The following is an 18,812-nucleotide window of genomic DNA, read 5'->3' as shown; positions in this document are numbered from 1 at the left end:
CTTCCCTTCAGGTAGTTCTAGACAGTGCTGAGGTCACCTCTGAGCCTCCTCTTCTCCAGGCTAAACAACCCCAGCTCCCTCAGCCTCTCCCCATAGGACTTATGCTCCAGTCCCTTCACCAGCCTTGTTGCTCTTCTCTGGACTCGCTCCAGCCCCTCAATATCCTTTCTGAACTGAGGGGCCCAGAACTGAACACAGTACTCAAGGTGTGGCCTCACCAACGCAGAGTACAGGGGAAGGATCACTGCCCTGGTCCTGCTGGCCACGCTATTTTTGATACAGGACAGGATCCCATTGGCCTTCTTGGCCACCTGGGCACACTGTTGGCTCATGTTGAGCTTCCTGTCAATTAGTACCCCAAGGTCCCTTTCTGCCTGGCTGCTCTCCAGCCTGTAGCGCGGCAGGGGGTTGTTGTGGCCAAAGTGCAGGACCCGGCACTTGGCCTTACTGAACTTCATCCCATTGGAATCAGCCCATCTCTCAAGTCTATCCAGGTCCCTCTGCGGAGCCCTCCTGCCTTCCAGCAGGTCAACACTCCCTCCCAACTTGGTGTCATCAGCAAATTTGCTGACGATGGACTCAATCCCCTCATCTAAATCATCAATAAAGATGTTAAACAGGACTGGACCCAACACAGACCCCTGGGGAACACCACTGGTGACCGGCCGCCAGCTGGATGCAGCTCTGTTCACCAGCACTCTCTGGGTCTGGCCCTCCAGCCAGCTCTTAATCCAGGAGAGGGTACACTTGTCTAGGCCATGGGCTACCAGCTTTTCCAGGAGTATGTTATGGGAGACAGTGTCAAAGGCCTTGCTGAAGTCCAGATAGACCAAATCCACAGCCTTCCCCTCATCCACCAGGTGGGTCACCTGATCATAAAAAGAGATCAGGTTGGTCAGACAGGGCCTGCCCCTCCTAAACGCATGCTGGCTGGGTCTAATCCCTTGTCCACCCTGAAGGTGCTGTGTGATTGCACTCAGGATGAACTGCTCCATAACCCTGCCAGGCATGGAGGTCAGGCTTGACAGGCCTGTAGTTGCCAGGGTCCTGCTTGCAGCCCTTTTTGTGGATTGGGGTGACATTTACCAACCTCCAATCAGTGTGTTGGTCTTCCTTCTATTTTGTGTTGAAACTTGTCAGGTTATTGTAGCATTGAGATAAAACAGCTGTAGCCAGTGGTATAAATATCAGAGTGATATGAACTTGTTTCAGGTGGAGTGTACTAGACTGAATTACGCAGTGAAGGTGAGAGCTGTTGGCAGCTGCTTGTGTGCATTTTGGCACAGATAAAACAATGCCAGGGACTGTAAATGTTGAGAGTGTTGCTGTCCGGGTTTGTTCCCTGTCTGTGTGTCTTGTTGCCTGCACTGTGACTGTTTCAGGGCTGGATTTGTACAGAGTGATCTGCAGAGTAAATCACTTGAAATCTCAAAGAAAATAGACTGTGGATACTTCAGCTTTACTTCAGGGGAATTTACAAATTGTAACAAAGTATGCTGAGGGAGGGAAAGGTTTCTTTCAGAAAGAACAGCAACAGAATGAGGGGGGGAAATGGCAAATGAGGAGAAATGCTTTCTGTTTTTGGAAAAACTGGATATTCAGATTGGTGGTGTGTTTTGTTATACCCTGTTCTTTCTGTCACTGAACTGCTGCCTGGCAAATGGCCTTCACTGGGCAGGCAGAGATGGTGTGAGATTCCTCCAGAAGACAGAAGTATTGATGGTGAACTTCATTGTCATCAGAACTGTAATTGAAATAGCCACAGGTAGCAGGGAGAGAAAACTGAGAGATGTTTAAAACTGGGCAGTAGGAGGAGGTTCTGTCTGCTAAGCTTGTTTATTGCAAACTGTGGTCCTGCAAAGTATTTTAATAGTACCAGCGTGTCAAAGTGTTTGCAGAACTGGAGTAGAAGTAACTTCTTCAGGTAGTGAGGTAGAACATAATAAAAGTTACACTGGTGCCTCCTTTATTATTATTCCCCCAAGATGTGAGCTCTTTTCTTAAAAGACTTACTTGAATGTACTTGAGTTCCACAAAGTTTGAAGTTACATACAGTTAATTTCTGTTGTGAAATTTAAAGAACATTTACTGGCATGAGGTTATCAGAAAAAAGTCAAAATAATGTAATATCCCATCTTCAGCCTAAGTGTTCCTGTGGCCTGTTGTTTTATCTGTTTGGGGGATGTTTGATTCATATTTTGGTGTATTTTACTAAATGAAAGCATGGAAGCAACAAGATTGGAAATGACAATGTACACATTAAATATACCTAAGAAGTACAGATTCTGATTTGCACAAGCAAATACAATTTTATTAGATTGACCTTATGTGTATTTATTTATGAAAGATGTGACTTTAAATGCATCTCTTAACTGATGCTTCTGGGTAAATGTGAGTCACTTGAAAACCTGTCCATTTAGAAGTGTAAACTTTATTATCCTGAAAGACTAACTTGAGTGATGTTCTTTTGGTTTAATTTCTAACTTGTTCCTGTCTTTCACAGGTGGAAGGTATCAGCTAGAGATAAAAATTCCAGAAACATATCCGTTCAATCCCCCTAAGGTACTGCAAACACATTTTTGGATAATATAATTTGGCTGACAAGTTGGGATTTCAGTATTCTTATTTCCTTGCTTGCATGTGTAGTCGCTTACCTTTTTAATTTTTTTAAAATTTTTATTTTCCTTTAGACAGGCATTGGAACTGTTGTCTTTAGGTAGAACTAAACAGGAGGCATAGCTGTATCCAGTCAGAAGTACAATCTGATTAGTCCTTAAAGTACAAACTGGCAGAATTCTAGGGAGAAGCTTATGCCTTGTTACTGACCCTAATGTAGTATCTTTTTGCCAAGATAAACACAGTTTTCAGGTAGTTGACATGATGTAGAGAGTACAGCTGTCACCTCCCCTTCAGCATTGTTGAAGAAATGCTGCAATGGGTAGTTACTGGTTCTTTTAATTTCTTGGGCTCCATAGGTTAAGACTTAAAAGTCTTGAATCCAACCCACTAAGTTTCTAGTAATAATTAAATAGTGAGCTGTGTACAGTTGTGTGTCTCAAAGAATCAACAGAGAAATAGAGTGGTCTTACTGCAGCTCTGTGGGAGGAATGGATAAAATGTGCACATGGATGAGAGATGAGAAATGGCTGTGGTAAAGCCACTCCTACATTTTTCACAACTTATTGGCCTTTTCACTTTACTGTCTCTGTGTAACTTCAGATGTGTGATTCTGCTCTGAGCAGTGTCTCACAGCCATATCCACCTGCAACTGCACATTCCTGTGCCCTGATTTAGTCTCTCTTCAGTGGCTTCCTATTAATCAGTAGACTCCTAAGTTGGCTGACTCAGCTTCTTGATGGGTTTTCTGTTTGTCTGAAAGATGTCTTTGAACTAAGAATATGTCCTAGATCCTGATTATTTTCCCCCTGATATGTAATACTGGGAAGGAACTGAGGAAGAGGAGGGGAGAGGTGCCAGTAGCTCACAGGTCCTTTGAGTTTAATTCCTTGAGGCTGGAGCGAAAGACACAAAAAGTCGTAATGAAATGTGTCTTGGACTCAGTTCTTTCATCTGCATGTATTCTTGGGGGGGTAACATAAGGAGAGAGGAAACAGGTCACAGCCATGGACCTTGGTGTAATTGCTGCTCTAGGGCTTGGTGGTCTCGTTTTTGGAGTTCACAGGCAGCTGTTAGAGACACGGTGCACTGTACCATAGTACTGCTTGTTCTGGAGTCTGTAGCCTTGAACTGGAGGCCTGTTTGCTTGCGGCTGGCCCTGCCTTTCATCTGAAAGATTTCTTTAGCTTGTTCAGTATGTGCTCTGACAGCCACTGTTAGCTGTCACTCACTGTGAGGAATTACCTTGTATTTACATGGCTTTCACATTTTGCAAGTGATTGAGAGAGCTGAGGTAGTTAATAAGTGGCTCAGCTGACATGATGGCTTATTTGTGTCCTGGAAAGCAGAACTGGTACAGTTTTGCCTATTTATGTACCAGGATTGGTTTTATTGTAGCCCTGTATGTAGCCTTTTGCTGTAGTGCCTGAGATAACATGTTCCCTTCGCTGATTTGCTGGCAGGTCAGGGGCAAAAGTGGAAAGATCTGTGTGATATACATAAAATGTTTGTCAGGAGCTTGGGGTGAGGAGGTGGAGATGAGAAACAGGTCAAAGTCAGTAGAAGGCAGTTAAAGTGCAGCCTGAAGTCAGGGGTTTGAAGAATGTGAAGGGGGAATTCCCAAAGATGTGTATACCCTTTCAGAGGACAGCTTTGGGGCCCAAGACCTTTAAGAGAAAACGCTGCTTTTACTTTTTCAGTGTCTTAAAAACAACCAATCAGCCAACCAAAACTTGATCTTACTCATGCTTTGTGAGCATGAGTACACTTTGGTGTAAAACATGGGCATGATCAATGAAGGAATGCTGGGACTAGATCTTTTCAACAGCAAAGAAATTATTTCTACTTAAGAAAAATCTAGTTCAGTTTTGGGTTGGTGAACAGCTTTCTACATATATGTCATGAGGCTGGATGGTTGTCAAAGTAGTAGTGTCCACCAAGGAAATTTTTGTAATAACTCTATAGATGCCAACAGTTCAGTTGAACAGTGAGATCCAGTTCCTGTGTTGAGAGATCAGGGAGTTGTTTCACACTGTGAAATCTGGAAAGCCCACTTTTAATAATGGTGGAAGTTTTAAGTCTGTATTTGGCCACCTGCTTATGTCAAAACACTGGTACCACTGGAGGATATCTCTAAATGGCTTTGTGTGATGCAGGGATGTGCACACACGAGAGTGTGGGAAAGCAGGTGGGGATGAGTTTGGTGGGCTGGAACGGGCAATAGTCTGTTTTAAGTAAAACAAGACTCTAAGAAACAGCCTTACAAACTTGAAGCCTCCTGAAATAAGCAGTGTCATGTTTTTGTTCTGTCTTTTATGTTTACATTTGCTAAATTAGTATTTCTTTGTAATATTATTTAAAATGGTAGATTTAAAATGTTTACTTTGTATACTGCATTTAATAACTATTTTTGTTTTTAATACCTGTCTTGTTTTTAGGTGCGGTTTATCACCAAAATATGGCATCCTAATATTAGCTCAGTCACTGGGGCCATTTGTTTGGATATTCTGAAAGATCAATGGTAAGATTTCACATGGATTTAAATGTGCAAAAGCAAGTTATGCTGCTGTCCTGGAAAGGAGGCAACAGTTCATGCTGCTCTAATTCTGTGTGTATCATTTGAGATGCCCCTAAATCATACAGTATTTCAGTATAGTATTCTGAGGTGCAAATATGCAAATGAAATGATTATGTGATAATTCTGGAAAGTTGATCATATATACACAGAGAGCTCTTCCAAGAATTTTTGCACTAGGATGAACATTTTGTTGTTGATGTTTTGAGTGGTTTTTGTAGAAGTTATTTTTTCTATTTATTTAGTTCTTTTCCGTTAACAAATCCTACCTATTGCCTCTTGAATTTTGTCCTTGCAGCCTCTGAGGTGTAGGCAGAAAAACACCAAGTGCTTATCCTCATTCTCATTCTTGACTTCCATTTCCAAATAAAAATTAGTTCTGACAGAGTTAAAATAAGGTAAGAAGTGAGTCTGGGAGTATAAATGGTAACAGATCAGCAACAGGAAAGGAAAAAAGAGTCTGATTGTACAGATTCTGTCTCACAGTTATCACTGATAATCCTGTATATTTGCACTTCTGTAAACCATTTGCCTTTTAGTTTCTGGTCAGTTGCTGACTTCTGATAACTTAATGTTACTGAGAAAGTTTTAATAGCCAGATCTGTGGAATAGGCTTGTAAGTGTACAAACAAACAGCTGCACCCATTGTTCATTTGTTTTTCAAAGTCATAAATTCCCTGTGGTTTGAAGATCATGTGCATCAGCTGTGCAATAATATGATACTTAACAGAAATAAAATTATCTTGGTTATTTGCCTCCATGTCTGCTCCAGAAGAACAGGACTGTAATTGCTCAGCAGATCATACCAGTATCTAATCTGTACAAACTTCAAATGCTTGTGAAGTCAATAACTTCATTGAGACTTCTGTAGGCCATGCAGACATAATTTGGATTTGAAACAGAAAGTTTAGAGCAGAACGCTTGAATTTAGGTCTTGCCACCTCATCAAATGTACAAATCATCTGGCACAGGATAGTATGAGTTACTGAAATGAAATCCTAGTAATCATAAGCTGTTGTCTTTCTCATTTCTGGTTGATGTTCTTTCAGGCAGTAGAATCTTGGTACATGGTATAATTTTTCTTATCAGTAAAGCCGGTGCACTTTTGTACCTGCATCTAATTATTCAGACCTCTCTAGAATTTTACTGGAGATTAATGACTCTTCCACTGTGCAAGTGCAGTTTTCTGAGAGCTGGGACTCTAAACCAGATTAGTGAATGGGCATGAGATTGGCTGTCAATATCAAAAGGCAACAAAGAGTTAAAGAAATCATGAGCTTCAACTTAATTTTTGTTGTTTTTTTTCTAATCAAAACCATTGAGATTTGAAAAGGAAGAACAGTTGACCTGTGTTCCTGTACTCTTCGTCTGTTATGTCTATACAGATAACTTAATCTGTGCCTTATTTCTGCCTGATGAAAAACACCCATTAATACCTTCCTTCACTGAGATGTGTACAAAATAGGAGCATTAGAGCAAGAACTTGCCTTCTGTGTATTTAAATCAGCTGGCACAAGGAGTACAGATATTATGCCAATTATGTACTTTTAAACTCTTCATTTGAAACACTCTCTTCATTTGGAGGCATTAAAGAAGGAATTTCATAGAACTTGGTGGTGGTGGGGTTGGGCTTCCTGTGTGCTGTAATCCAATTATTAGTTTCAAGTTATTCTTAGTATTGTGATCCCTTCATTTTCTAGTGATGCTATTTCTAAGTTTTGTTTCTTTTCATACCATAGAGCGGTGAATGAAAATCGATTGAGCGTTGTTGAAGGGCTTGTCAAAGCCTCTGATCCTTTGAGAAGAGCAAACTTGTAGTGGCCTCCATTGTTTATTGTTCGAAGCATTTCACTGTTGTGATAGATGAGACATTTTGCCTGAATAGCTTCCTAAAACTTTCTAAGTCATATGCATGGTTAGTATTGTTGAAATAAGCCTGGCCTTGAATGTTTCCAAGGATGAGACATCCACAGCCTCTCTGGGCAACCTCTTCAAGTGCCAAAGCATTCTCACAGTAAAGAATTTCTTCCCAATATCTAGTCTAAGCCTCTCCTCCTTCAGTTTGAAGCCATTCCCTCCAGGCTCACTACGTGCCTGTGTAAAAAGTCCTTTTCCAACCTTCTTGTGGGCCACTTTAAGTGCTTAAAGGTGCTGTAAAGGCTCTCCTTGGAGCCTTCTCCAGGCTGAACAACCCCAGCTCTCTTGGCCTGTCTTTACAGGAGAAGTGCTCCATCCTTCTGATGGTCTTTATGGCCCTCCTCTGGACTTGTTCCAATAGGTTCCATGTCTTTCTTGTCTTGGAGGCCCCAGAACTGGATGCAGTATTCATGAGAGTGGAGCAGAGAGGGAGAATTATCTCTCTCTATATACTGGTCACTCCTTTTGATGCAGCCCAGCTTGGCTTCCTGGGCTGCAGGTGCACGTTGCTGAGACATGTCAGCCTTCTTGTCCACCAGCACCTTCAAGTCCTTCTCCCCAGAGCTGCCATCAATCCATTCTCTGCCCAGTCTGTATGTTATCTTGGGATTGCCCTGACCCAGGTGCAGGATCTTCCAGTTGGCCTGTGTGTACAGGACCACCTCTCAAGCCTATCAAAGTCCCTCTGGATGGCAACCCTTCACTCCAGCCTGTCAACTGCACCACACTGCTTGGTGTTGTCAGCAAACCTGCTGAGGGGGCACTCGATGCCACTGTCTCTGTCAGCAGGGAAGATGTTAAACAGTGCCAGTCCCAGCACTGACCCCTGAGGAATGCCACTCATCACTGGTCTCCACTTGGAGCTGTTAACTGCAGCTTGTTGAGTGCAACCATCCAGCCACCTCCTTATCCACCCAGTGGTCTGTCCATCCATCAAATCCATCTCTTCAGTTTAAAGACAACGATACCATGAATGAGTGTTTTAGGTCATGTGAAGTATCACTGGCAAGGAATCAGCAAAAAGTGAAACAAAGTTTGATAGCAACTCTATTCACTCTATTACTTGCTATATAGAAAAAGCACACAAAGAAAAATCAGATTAAAAGCATTCTCCAATGATTCTACGTGGAGACCAGGGACACGAAAGGGCAGGATGGAGAAGAGTAAGGGGTGCAAAAGGATGATGAGAAGTGTCCTGTTGAGTCACAAGGTTCAGAGTGGGCCACCTTGCCAAACTTAACCTCAGGCTGGACCAACAGCTTAGGTCTAAATGACTTAGAAACACTTCATCATAACAATACCTGATCAACACAACAGCAGCTGTACTTAAGTGATTTCACACTTGCAAAATGGTTCATTAAGATTTTCTGTAAGTGCCATAGTAACTTAACCATAAATCTAACTTAACCACAAGTTTAACTTAATTTTAAATCTGAAGTGGCAACATAATATGCATGGATGCAGACATAAAGAAGTATGTATGGAAGTTACACTTAAGAAAAATTCTCCTCAAGTGCAGTGAAATACTCGCATCAGATGCCTTTGCATCTTCTGAGTGGGCGAAGGATTAAGCCTTGAGGGACGGTGGGGCTATTAGCCTGGGCTTTGTCAGCTTTCCTTGACAATCCTCAGAGTCTCTCAAACCTGAGAGTTCACTGGCTCTGAGAATCGTCCCACTCCAAGGGAGGTGCTGGTTACCACCCACAATGGTCCAGGAGGGCTATGGGGGTCTCAGTACCACTTCATAGATTAGGTCATAAGATGATTAAGTTCTGAGTAAATTTCCATCCTGGCCACAATGTGACTTGGTAGTTACTGGAATATTCCTCAGAAAGTCCAGCAAAAATATTCTATGTGGTCTCTTGTTCAGACAGGAAATGGAAGTCCCAAGTCTATTTGTTAGAAAACAGGAGTTCATTAGACAACAGGAGTTCTGGGAGCAGAGAGTGTTTCTGATAAGCTCAGGGGGAACTGACTGCCTGGGTGTGTTATCCCAGCTGAGGCTGTTCCTGAGACCGCAGCTGGCCCAGGCAGGGAAGGGGGCAGGGGCACCACCACACACCATGATAAGTTTTCAACATGTCTAGGTTGAAAAATGGTTTGAATAAAACAGCTTCATTAGAAAGCAAACACCAAAAAAATCTAAACAACACTACCCCCCAGTTTTAGTAATTTAATATTTAATGGCTTTCGCCATTAAATGAATGGGACAAATGTGGTTCTGAAATATTCTGGTCCACAATCTCGCTTGCAAAATGTTTTAGCAACAGGATTTGTTTTTGAATTGACACTTCACTGACTTGTAATACTCTTAACTGAATAATGTTTCTCTTGTTGCTGTATTGAAATGTTAACTCTGAAATTCCAGCTCATATCTGTGGTTGTTAAAGGACTGGAGGATTTTGGCCTATGTGCCAAATTTCTGAAAAGGTTACTCAGCTGATAAAATAGTCATGGTGAATACAAATAAAAAGATTTTAATGTTTTGTATAGTTTTAAGAAGTCTCTTCCCTATTGACCCATCCCATAATAATGATTTTCTATTTTGATGAGCATAGTTGAGATGATATGCTCTATATTAGCAGTTTGCAAAGTAATGTCTTTAAATAATTTTTAATGACTGTAATGAAATTTTTTCTGCACACTGTTTGCTTGATGCTGAAATTCTTTGCAGCTGTGGATTTTCATCATGGTTAGATTTTTAAGGACCTGTTGGGCCAGTTCATTTGCAAAGCAGCTACTGTTTGAGGGTAGAATTAAGTAGGGTTATGATTTTGTGAAAGGAATACTGTTTATGCTTATCTATTATGCAGATTCCCTTACTGTGGCCTATATTTATCTTCCAGGCTAGTACTCTGTCTCAAAGTTCTTAAATATACAGCGTATCTAATACTGTTCATTGAAACTTGAGAATTAAATTACTTGAAAGCTGTTCTGCATAAATCCCTTGAGTGGTGATTATTAAGTGAATGTGAATGTGTTGTGGCTGCGTGTATGACTACAAAATAACTCTTGTCTTCTGTGGTTTTGACAGTCAAATTGAAAAAGAATATTTTTTTCATAGTGACTCTACTAAAGGATTCATGCTTCAGTTTTAGCCAAGATGCAGAAACCATTAGAAGAAGTAATACACTTTTAACAGATAAATAAGCAGCAGCCAGCTTGTAATAATTATCCTCCTGGGTATCTAAAACTGCTAGATTTTGTTCAGGATGTTTGAGGAACACTGAACCTCCTTAAAGTTTGAGACGAATGCAGAGAACATTAACATTGTTTGAGGGAACTCATCAGCAAGCAATCCGTCTTTCCCCTCTGTGCTGTCAAAGCTATTCTATTATTCTCTTTTTTTATTTTCTCTATTGGGTGCCTACTCTTGTATTTGTTCTGTAAATAGTGACTCTGCAACGGGCTTCCACTCAAAAGCCTTACTCATTTCCTTCCAGATTCCATAAGCCTTTGGTACAAGGTCCCAGAGATTTTCTCCTTGATTAACAAGTTCAGTTATTTCACAAATGAAATAAATATTGCAGATTATTTTGAAAAGAGCTGTTCTCTGTAGCCGTGTTTGGTTGACAGAGGGTGCAGCAATCTGCTGGCTGCAGCTGTTCTCTTGTTCTGCTGGATTACCTCTCGGAGTCACGAGAGATTGTTTCCAGAGAGCAATGTCAAGAACATAAGTAAAAATTTTCTAAATGGAAAATTACTTACCCTTTAAAAATGAAGCATTAAAATAAAACCTGAAAGTGTTTCGTAATCCTCTTAGGACTCTCTCAGCTCATGGAAAGGTAAGAGATTTCTTTCCTCAGGCATGATGGGCATGGCTGGCTTGTTGTGCCTCTTAATGTTATCACTATATTCACCCAAACCATGGGTGCTCTTTTAATGGAAATGCCCTGAGATACTCCCTAAAAAGAGGAAAAAAATTGTAAGTGAATAAAATATATATCAGCTTTCTTTGTTCCAATTCACTTAAGGTTCCTTTGCAGTTTAGCCAGTGCAACACCAATAGGAAGCCTGGCTTTTGGTTTGCATGTCCAGAGTTGAGGCTTTTAGTTGGAAGTTCTCTGAAGGTCAGTGCTCCTCTGTAGTGAGCTCTCTGCATCTCACTGGCAGATGACACTGACCTTTCCTCCAATTTTGTTGGTGGCATATCTGCACACTGCCATAACAGCTAAGCAACATTTTGGGATGGGAATGGGAGTCAAGGCTTATTGTAAGCCTTAGGAGATGACAGGAGCCAGCAATGTCATGGGACAAAGGCAATGTGATGTCATGTGCAAGGCAAACAGGGAGCTTTACCTGTAAAACTCGTGATACAGGCTGACTGCTTGTTGTTGATGATTGGTCAGGCTTCCACTGAGGTAGTGTACCCACTTAGAGAGTTGTGGAACAAGGAAGATAGGAACCATAGGAAAACCCAGAGTAAAGTAACAAGAATTATGTTCTAAGCAAATACAAAGTACAGTGAAAGATTGGAAAGCCATCTCTGTGTGCAGAATGTCACCCATGGTGAAGCACTGAAATAGATTTTCCAAGAAACTTGTGAGGCTCCAGTTAATAACAGATCAGACAGAAGTCTGTCAGGAGCAACACAAAACCTTGCCTTTGGCAAGGAGGAGAGAAAAAACCCAAACCCCAAGCACGCAGTTAGCTTGTTACCAAAGGGAATTGCTTCAACTCCATGAGATTTTGCACATAAATCCACACCTAAAAGTAGACTTCAAACGTAAGGAGAGTTGGAAATATCTTTGGGGTTTTTTAGGGTTCTGTTCTGGATAAATAAACCTTTGAGGTGTGTTGGAAAACTCAGAAGACCTGTATCTTTCCACTGGAAGTTTGTTTTGAGGGAAATCCAGCTTTTCCCCCTCCCAAATATTCTTCTGTAGTTTGTGAAAATGTATGGGGGTTTTGTGTGTCTATTTGGTTTTTTAGTTTTGTGCCACTATCAGCATAGATTTTCCTTCAGAACTGATGATAGAAATTGGTTTTGCTTTTTTTCTGATTAGAAACAGGTCCTGCCTTACTAGTGTCTGTAAATATAGTTCTGGGCAGTCATCTCCATTCACTGTATTCCCCTGAAAGAAGATAATGGGGAGGAAGAAGAGCTTTTTAAGTACTTGGGAAATGAGAATCTATTTTTAGCTGTCCCTTCAGTTTCTTCTGGGAATCTTAATTTATGTCTGAAAAATTAAGACCAAGCTGTGTAGAAAATACAAACCTTTTTTACTTTCTTTGATCAGGAAAGTTAATTGGTGTCCTAAAGGTAGAAGATTTTAAATATAAATTATACAATAGTTACATGAAATATATCAGTTTTTCTTTACTATTAATCACAAACTTTAATTTCTTTTGTGGTTAATACAAACAGTAACTGAAGCTGTAACAGGTTTTCTTGTATGATTTAAGGATACTTCTTTCAGCATTTGTCTCCAGTGAGGACTGTCTTACTATGCATGAGATTTGAAAGCTGTTTTGAGAGCTTGAAAATAAGTTGTAAGCTACGTTTTTAAACCTTTTTACATACGTAGCTAAACAAGTCTTGTCTGAAACTTATTATTTTAAAGTTTGATTTCTCTGAGCATGGAGCCATCTGTATATCCAAATGGATGAGTTTATTTTTATTACTTACTTTGAAATTGAAATGTCAGAACAGAAGTTCAAGTCCCAGTATGCTTTGTCTAAAAATCTACAAACATAACAGATGAACAGGGACTGAGAGGGTCTGGCAGTCTTAAAAGCCAGAGGTAGCTGGAACCAGCACAAAACTTGTGTTCCAGGTGTCCATGGCACCTTCGGCTCTCAGTAATGCCTGCTGCTCCCCAAGGTACGTTTCACACCACTGGAACACACACTGTAAATGAAAGTAAATTGCATGTAAAAGTGGCACAAGAGGCTGTGACCCTTTTTGTGTCATTTTCTCTACATTTCCAGATGTCTCTAAAGTAGAAGGATTTCTGCAAAGGAAAGTACTGAACAGCTTTTATTTAGAGAAAGTAACTACAGTATTAGTTATGGTTGATATTTCTTGTTAAGTCTGTCTCTAAAACTACACTAAATAGCATAATAAAATTACTTACCTGGGAAAAAAGACTTGAGGTTTTATAGCATATGTGGTGGATGTGATAGTTCCTGGAATTCACTGCATAAAAATAAAAATGGTTAAATCCATTTGAGCATGGTAAGGCTTCAGAGACTATTCTGGGGCCCTTCAATGCTGAAATAGTAAACGTGCTGCATTACATTAATATGAGCAGATGAGACTGTAATGAATTCTCTTGTCAGTATTTACATTAAAGAGACTAATTTCAAGACAGTACAAACCAGTAGAGATCACAAACCCCAGCAAACTGTAAGAGTAAAATAGCATAGGTACATGTAAAGCAAAGATATTTGTGTTCTTTCACAGAGATTTTTGTGCGTGCGATTTAGATGTGGACAAACAAGACACTTTGTACTCCAGATTAGCTTGGCTCATGCAACTGAGGGCATCTTTCAGTAACTTGGTGTTCTTCATCTGATTAGGTAGAATCTTACCAGTTAATTCCCAACTTTGTTTCTGATTTAAAGAAACATTCTTTGGCGTGGAGGAATCAATCAACTTGGAACCTGAAATATTTAAATTTAACTAGAAGAAAATTGGAAATTCTGAGAGGGAAAAAAGTTTAGTTACTAAGAAAGAGATTTGGAAAAGGAGAATTATATGTTGTGAAGGTTTTGTGATTTGTCAGAATTTAGATCTAAAAGCGTGAGAAACTAAGATTTAAATCTACAAAATTCAGCTTTAGGCATTTCAAGCTGATACGGCAGTTGGATTGAGACAATATGTGCTAATTAAAATCTCTGTCATTTGGGATGTTTCTCACTTGTGTTTTGATATAAAACACTGCACTGTAAAAGCTCAGTGATAATTACCAAGCAAATAAATAAGTTAAGTGGGAAAAATATTATAGAATTGGGAACAATTAGGGAAGAATGCCATGTTTGAATGGTTAGTGACATAGCAGGAAGGCTGTGAAGGGAAGCACTCAGCAACATAATGTTGGGTGCCCACAGGTGCACCTCTGACACGTTACCAGGTCTGTTCTCTGTGCATGGGTATGTGCTGCTGGAGTGCCTCAATGCAGCGCCTCAGCACTGGCAGATAAATTAATTTCTGAAACCTGATCCTGCAAATATATTTGCACACTGTTTTCCATTGTTTCTGGGCCATCAGGTCAAACTGGCCCCCACCTACTCTTAACAGACTGTGTGCATTTACTTTAAGTCTTGTGAAGAGTAGAAATAGTTTTCTGTTGATCAGAAATTTGTCTGTAGGAAGTTGGATGCCTGTGTGGCACAGCTTTCCTCTGGTGTTCACGGGCCATAACCACTTTGCTCCAATCTAAGCTGTTACATTTTCCCCACTCACCTTGCTACTGGTTCTTAAGCAGAGTAAGCGGTTTTGTCCATGGGTTTGAACATCTGTCTGTGCCTTTGCCATGATCAGAGTCCAGTTAACTCTTCAAATCAGCTGAAATAGTTTTCACAGTCTGTGGGGTCCTTATTTGGTTTCCAGTGTATGCCGGGTGAAATGGCAGATCAGATTTGTGACCAAAATCTAATTAAACTATATAAATGTTGAAACTTTACAGACTTACAGTGCATAGTAATTTCGTATGATTACTTTTGAGGGTTTATTGACTTCTGTGATTGTACTTGGTTTTCCCTTACTAAATTATCAAAGTTTCTTATTCTAAATACACTTTGAGATCAAGATAAATGATGAGACCCTAAAACCTTAGAAGTTCTGACTTAAGAACTGTGCTACCCTTTCACAGGGTCAAAGAGTGACTTTACAGCACTGTCCTGACTACAGAATGTTTTCCTGCTTCCGACAATCATAGCAGGTTGTAACGAGAGGAAGCCAAGGGAGTATTTTGATTTGCATGTTCTATAATAGCCTAACCCTTTTATTCAGTAGTTAACTATGTAAATTGTTATATTTTATTGAAAAATGTTAAAACTGGTGCAATGCAAAAGGGATCTAAGGCATGGAATTCCTTACGTGTTGCAAGTATTTAAAATGTGGGTCACTGCTCCTGCACAGAGTGCCGGCAGAGGGAGCAGAGCGGGGAGCATCCCGGGCCGGAAACATCCCGGGCAGGCAGAGGAAGCATCACGGGCGGGCAGAGGGAGCGGAGCATCCTGGGCCGGCACAGGGGGGAGCATCCCGGGCGGGCAGAGGGAGCGCCCCGGGCTGCCGGCGCGGCGCCGCACCGTGCGGGCAGTGCCGGTACCGGCGGGGAGGGAGCGCGACATCGGCTGTTCCGATGCTGCGGATTTTTCAGAGGAAATGAATTGCTTTAAGTGGGCATGGCAAAATGTGTTGGTCAAGGACTGTGCTTTCCAAAAACTTAAAAAAGCGTTGTTAATAGGAAATTCCACATTTAAAACCATGTTTAAATATATATAGAAAGGCATTCTAATAACTCTGAGCTGTGGCAGTTTAAAATTATGTTTCTTGGACTTAAAAGCTGTACATGAACTCATAAATTCTATGATACTAGTACAGCCACAAAGGTGAGTACAGGCATGAAATTTGGTAAAATATTTTTTAAATTTTTAATTTTAGGGCAGCAGCAATGACTCTAAGAACAGTGTTGTTATCACTGCAAGCATTGTTGGCAGCTGCAGAACCAGATGATCCACAAGATGCAGTAGTGGCAAACCAGGTAAGATAATCAGTTGACTATAATTTTGTGACACTTCTATGACCTTTGCTGACTCAGGTTGGGTCCCAAACCATATCAGGACTGATAGGATTCTATTTAAAATGTTGATAAAAGATAGAAACTCATTCCATAACTTCACAGTCTGACAATACTCAACGAAGTCCCAAGTACATGAGTGATTTGCTTTTTACTCTGGGCAGGCAGAGGCAGCCTGGCTTCCCCACTGACTGGCACTAAGGGTGTACTTTAGGAACAGGGAAACAAAGCAAAGTGATGCTGGGAGAACCTTTTGTCTCGCCTGTATCTTGTGTAAGGCAGGACCCTCCAGGATAGGGTGACAAAGTGTGTGCACTCATTCCCTGTAAAAAACTGTTTGGGATGACTGACAAGAAGTTTTTCAAATCTGTCAGGATTTGGAGGGAAGCACAGAGGTCAGAGGTGAGCCCACTGCACTGCTGGGTGAGGGAGAGCTGTTTGCCAGCACTGTACTCAGTAGGAAGTACAGAAGGCTTATTTGTACGACTCTGCAGCAAGGCTGCTCTCAACTAAATGTCCCTGCACAGCTCTGTCAGAGGGAATTGCTCGGCCCAGGGGGAAGGGTTGCCAAGGCCCAGCAAGGCCACCAGGCATGTCCCTGCACTGATTTTTCTTGCCAGGTGTGTGCCCTTGCTGTCACATTCTCTGTTCATTAAACAAAACCACTTTTTCCTCTTCTATGAAGAACAAAAACAGAGTTTCCTGTTCTGGCCCTGATGGTAGAATTTTGTGCTGGAATCATAACAGTCTTGTAGAAGCACTTGAGCTGCAAAGAGTGTTTTCTCAGGCAAAAAACTTCATGAAACTTCATAGATTCCAAAGCACAGTTTTCCTGGATGCCCCTCAGGTGCTTGTGGGGATGTGTCCAGTGGGACTGTGGCATGGGTGATGTGGGGAGGATTCAGTTTATCCTGTTTCCTGCAAATAACCCCATGAAAACTGTACTGGGGTTTGGCCTTTAGTTAAAGGCAAGTGTAAGCACAAAGAGATTATAATGGTTTTGAGAGGTGTGGAGGTAAACACCCACTTCCTTCATGAGTTTTGTTTGGTGTTGGGGTCTCTTACTTGTTTTGAGGTTGATTGCTTTTTCCAAAACAAAAATTCACAAGGAATTAATTATCCTGTACACTCGTTCATTTACTAAACTAAGAGTTGTGCAGGTAAATGGCAGCGTGCTGCAAACTTGAACTGAATCACAGGGAGAACTGTGTGAATAACAGCAGCATATTCAGCCACCAGCTGTCTCGTGTCAAAACTGCCTCAACTCACTGCTGTCCTTGTTAGTACAGCAACATTAACTGCCTCAGATTCCTGATACAGAGACATCAGCAAAAGTTGCCTTTAGGCTTTTCTCAATTCAGTGAGACTCTGGATTATTTATGGATACCTAAGTAAAGGAATTCTATTAATAGAACACTGAAAGCTGGTTCTGAATAAAATGCAGCTATGACTAATCCTTTGCAATTCAGCTAGTTGCTTTCTAGGCTTGGCAGTGTTCTCAAAAATATTTTTTAAAAAATTAATTGGGGAATATTCCTTATAAGCAGAAGAATAACAATATTTCAGGATGCTGCTGATGCTTAACTTATTCCTTCCTCCTTTCTCGTTACTACAACAGCAGAAATTTATTACAGACCACTGTATTTATAATAGTTATTTTCAACAACAGATTGCCTCCCAGGTTTGTTTTAATGCCATTAATAACCAGATAGGAGATATACAAATGAGTGGATCAGAACTAGAGGGTGGTGAACAAGGCACAAAAAGTGATGTAGTTGGTGTTTTTATAGAAGAGGCAAAATGAAATGCACAGCATTTGGCTGCTTTATAGATTTCATTATTTTTTTCATTTATGAATGAAATACTTAAGAATTATATTCAGCCGTGTTTCTGTCCTTCAAATGCATCTAAATATTTGAACAATATATTTTCTATTATTATTTAGTGCTAAAATTTAATAAATATCCAAAGATGGGTCTTACATACTTTTTTAAAGTGGTGATATAAGGGAAGAATTTTTTTAAGACAAAAACCTTGATATTGTGTACAAAAGTTGTTAAAATGGGAAACTCCTTTAACTTTTGTGAGTACAGTTTATGACAGATGACCCACTTTCCTGGCTTTTGAGTTCTTGGCACACAGTAAAAATTCTCTGTGGTATGATCCATTCAGTTGTTTATTGGAAAACTTGTGAGTGCTGAGATTGGTGCAAAATAACATACTTACATACTGGCATGATTTTTTCTGGTACTAGTGGCTTTCATGCAGAGTTGCAGCTCCCCAGCTTTTTGCTCACCCATTTTCCAGCCCTTCTCTTATCACCTGTGCGATCAATGTCCTTGTTCTCAAGAAGTCGTCTGGTAGCCCTGCTGAAAAAGCACAGACCTACTTGCAGTGCATAAAAACCAGATACATTTTTAAGTGATTAGTGTAGTCTGCAGTATCCATGTTCAGGAGATGTTAACACAGGGATAATTCCTGCTCTGCCACACTGAATATAAATTTTCGGTAGCTGTGCTAGAGCTACTTTACTTTTGATCATGGCGATTGAGGGCAGGACCTGGTTGCACACATGAAATACCCTGAGTGCATAATGTACCCTGAAGGCAAACTCATTACATCAAATGCATTACTCTTTGTGTAATCCTCACCTCTAAATGTATTTCGAAAATAGCAGCGTGGTCAGTGCGAAACTCCGTTGAAGACACTGTAGGAAGAACAATGGATTACAATCTGCCCTATCATCTTGCTGTTTGGTTGGATTGCTGAGCTGATTTAACTTTCCCCTTCTCCCCCCTCTCTCTTTTGTATAGTACAAACAAAATCCAGAAATGTTTAAACAGACAGCTCGACTCTGGGCACATGTGTATGCTGGAGCACCAGTTTCTAGTCCAGAATACACCAAAAAAATAGAAAACCTTTGTGCTATGGGCTTTGATAGGGTAAGTATATACAAA

At 40.7% G+C, this 18,812-nt stretch overlaps 1 protein-coding gene across 2 annotated transcripts in view; it reads left to right on the top strand.

The window, feature by feature from the left end:
* The window catches only part of UBE2K (ubiquitin conjugating enzyme E2 K), a 47,698-nt gene that overhangs the window by 22,266 nt on the left and 6,620 nt on the right, over positions 1–18,812 (top strand). For both annotated transcript variants that reach the window (XM_071556612.1, XM_071556613.1), the window contains 4 exons: positions 2,504–2,562; positions 5,055–5,137; positions 15,720–15,819; positions 18,669–18,797. In XM_071556612.1, the coding sequence (XP_071412713.1) occupies positions 2,504–2,562; positions 5,055–5,137; positions 15,720–15,819; positions 18,669–18,797 (371 nt within the window). The remainder of the gene's footprint in view (positions 1–2,503; positions 2,563–5,054; positions 5,138–15,719; positions 15,820–18,668; positions 18,798–18,812) is intronic.

The sequence above is a fragment of the Pithys albifrons genome, chromosome 5 (genome assembly GCF_047495875.1).
Source record: "Pithys albifrons albifrons isolate INPA30051 chromosome 5, PitAlb_v1, whole genome shotgun sequence".
NCBI lineage: Eukaryota > Metazoa > Chordata > Aves > Passeriformes > Thamnophilidae > Pithys > Pithys albifrons.
The sequence above is the reverse complement of the archived record's forward strand: the minus strand, read 5'-3'. Positions and strand labels throughout refer to the sequence as shown.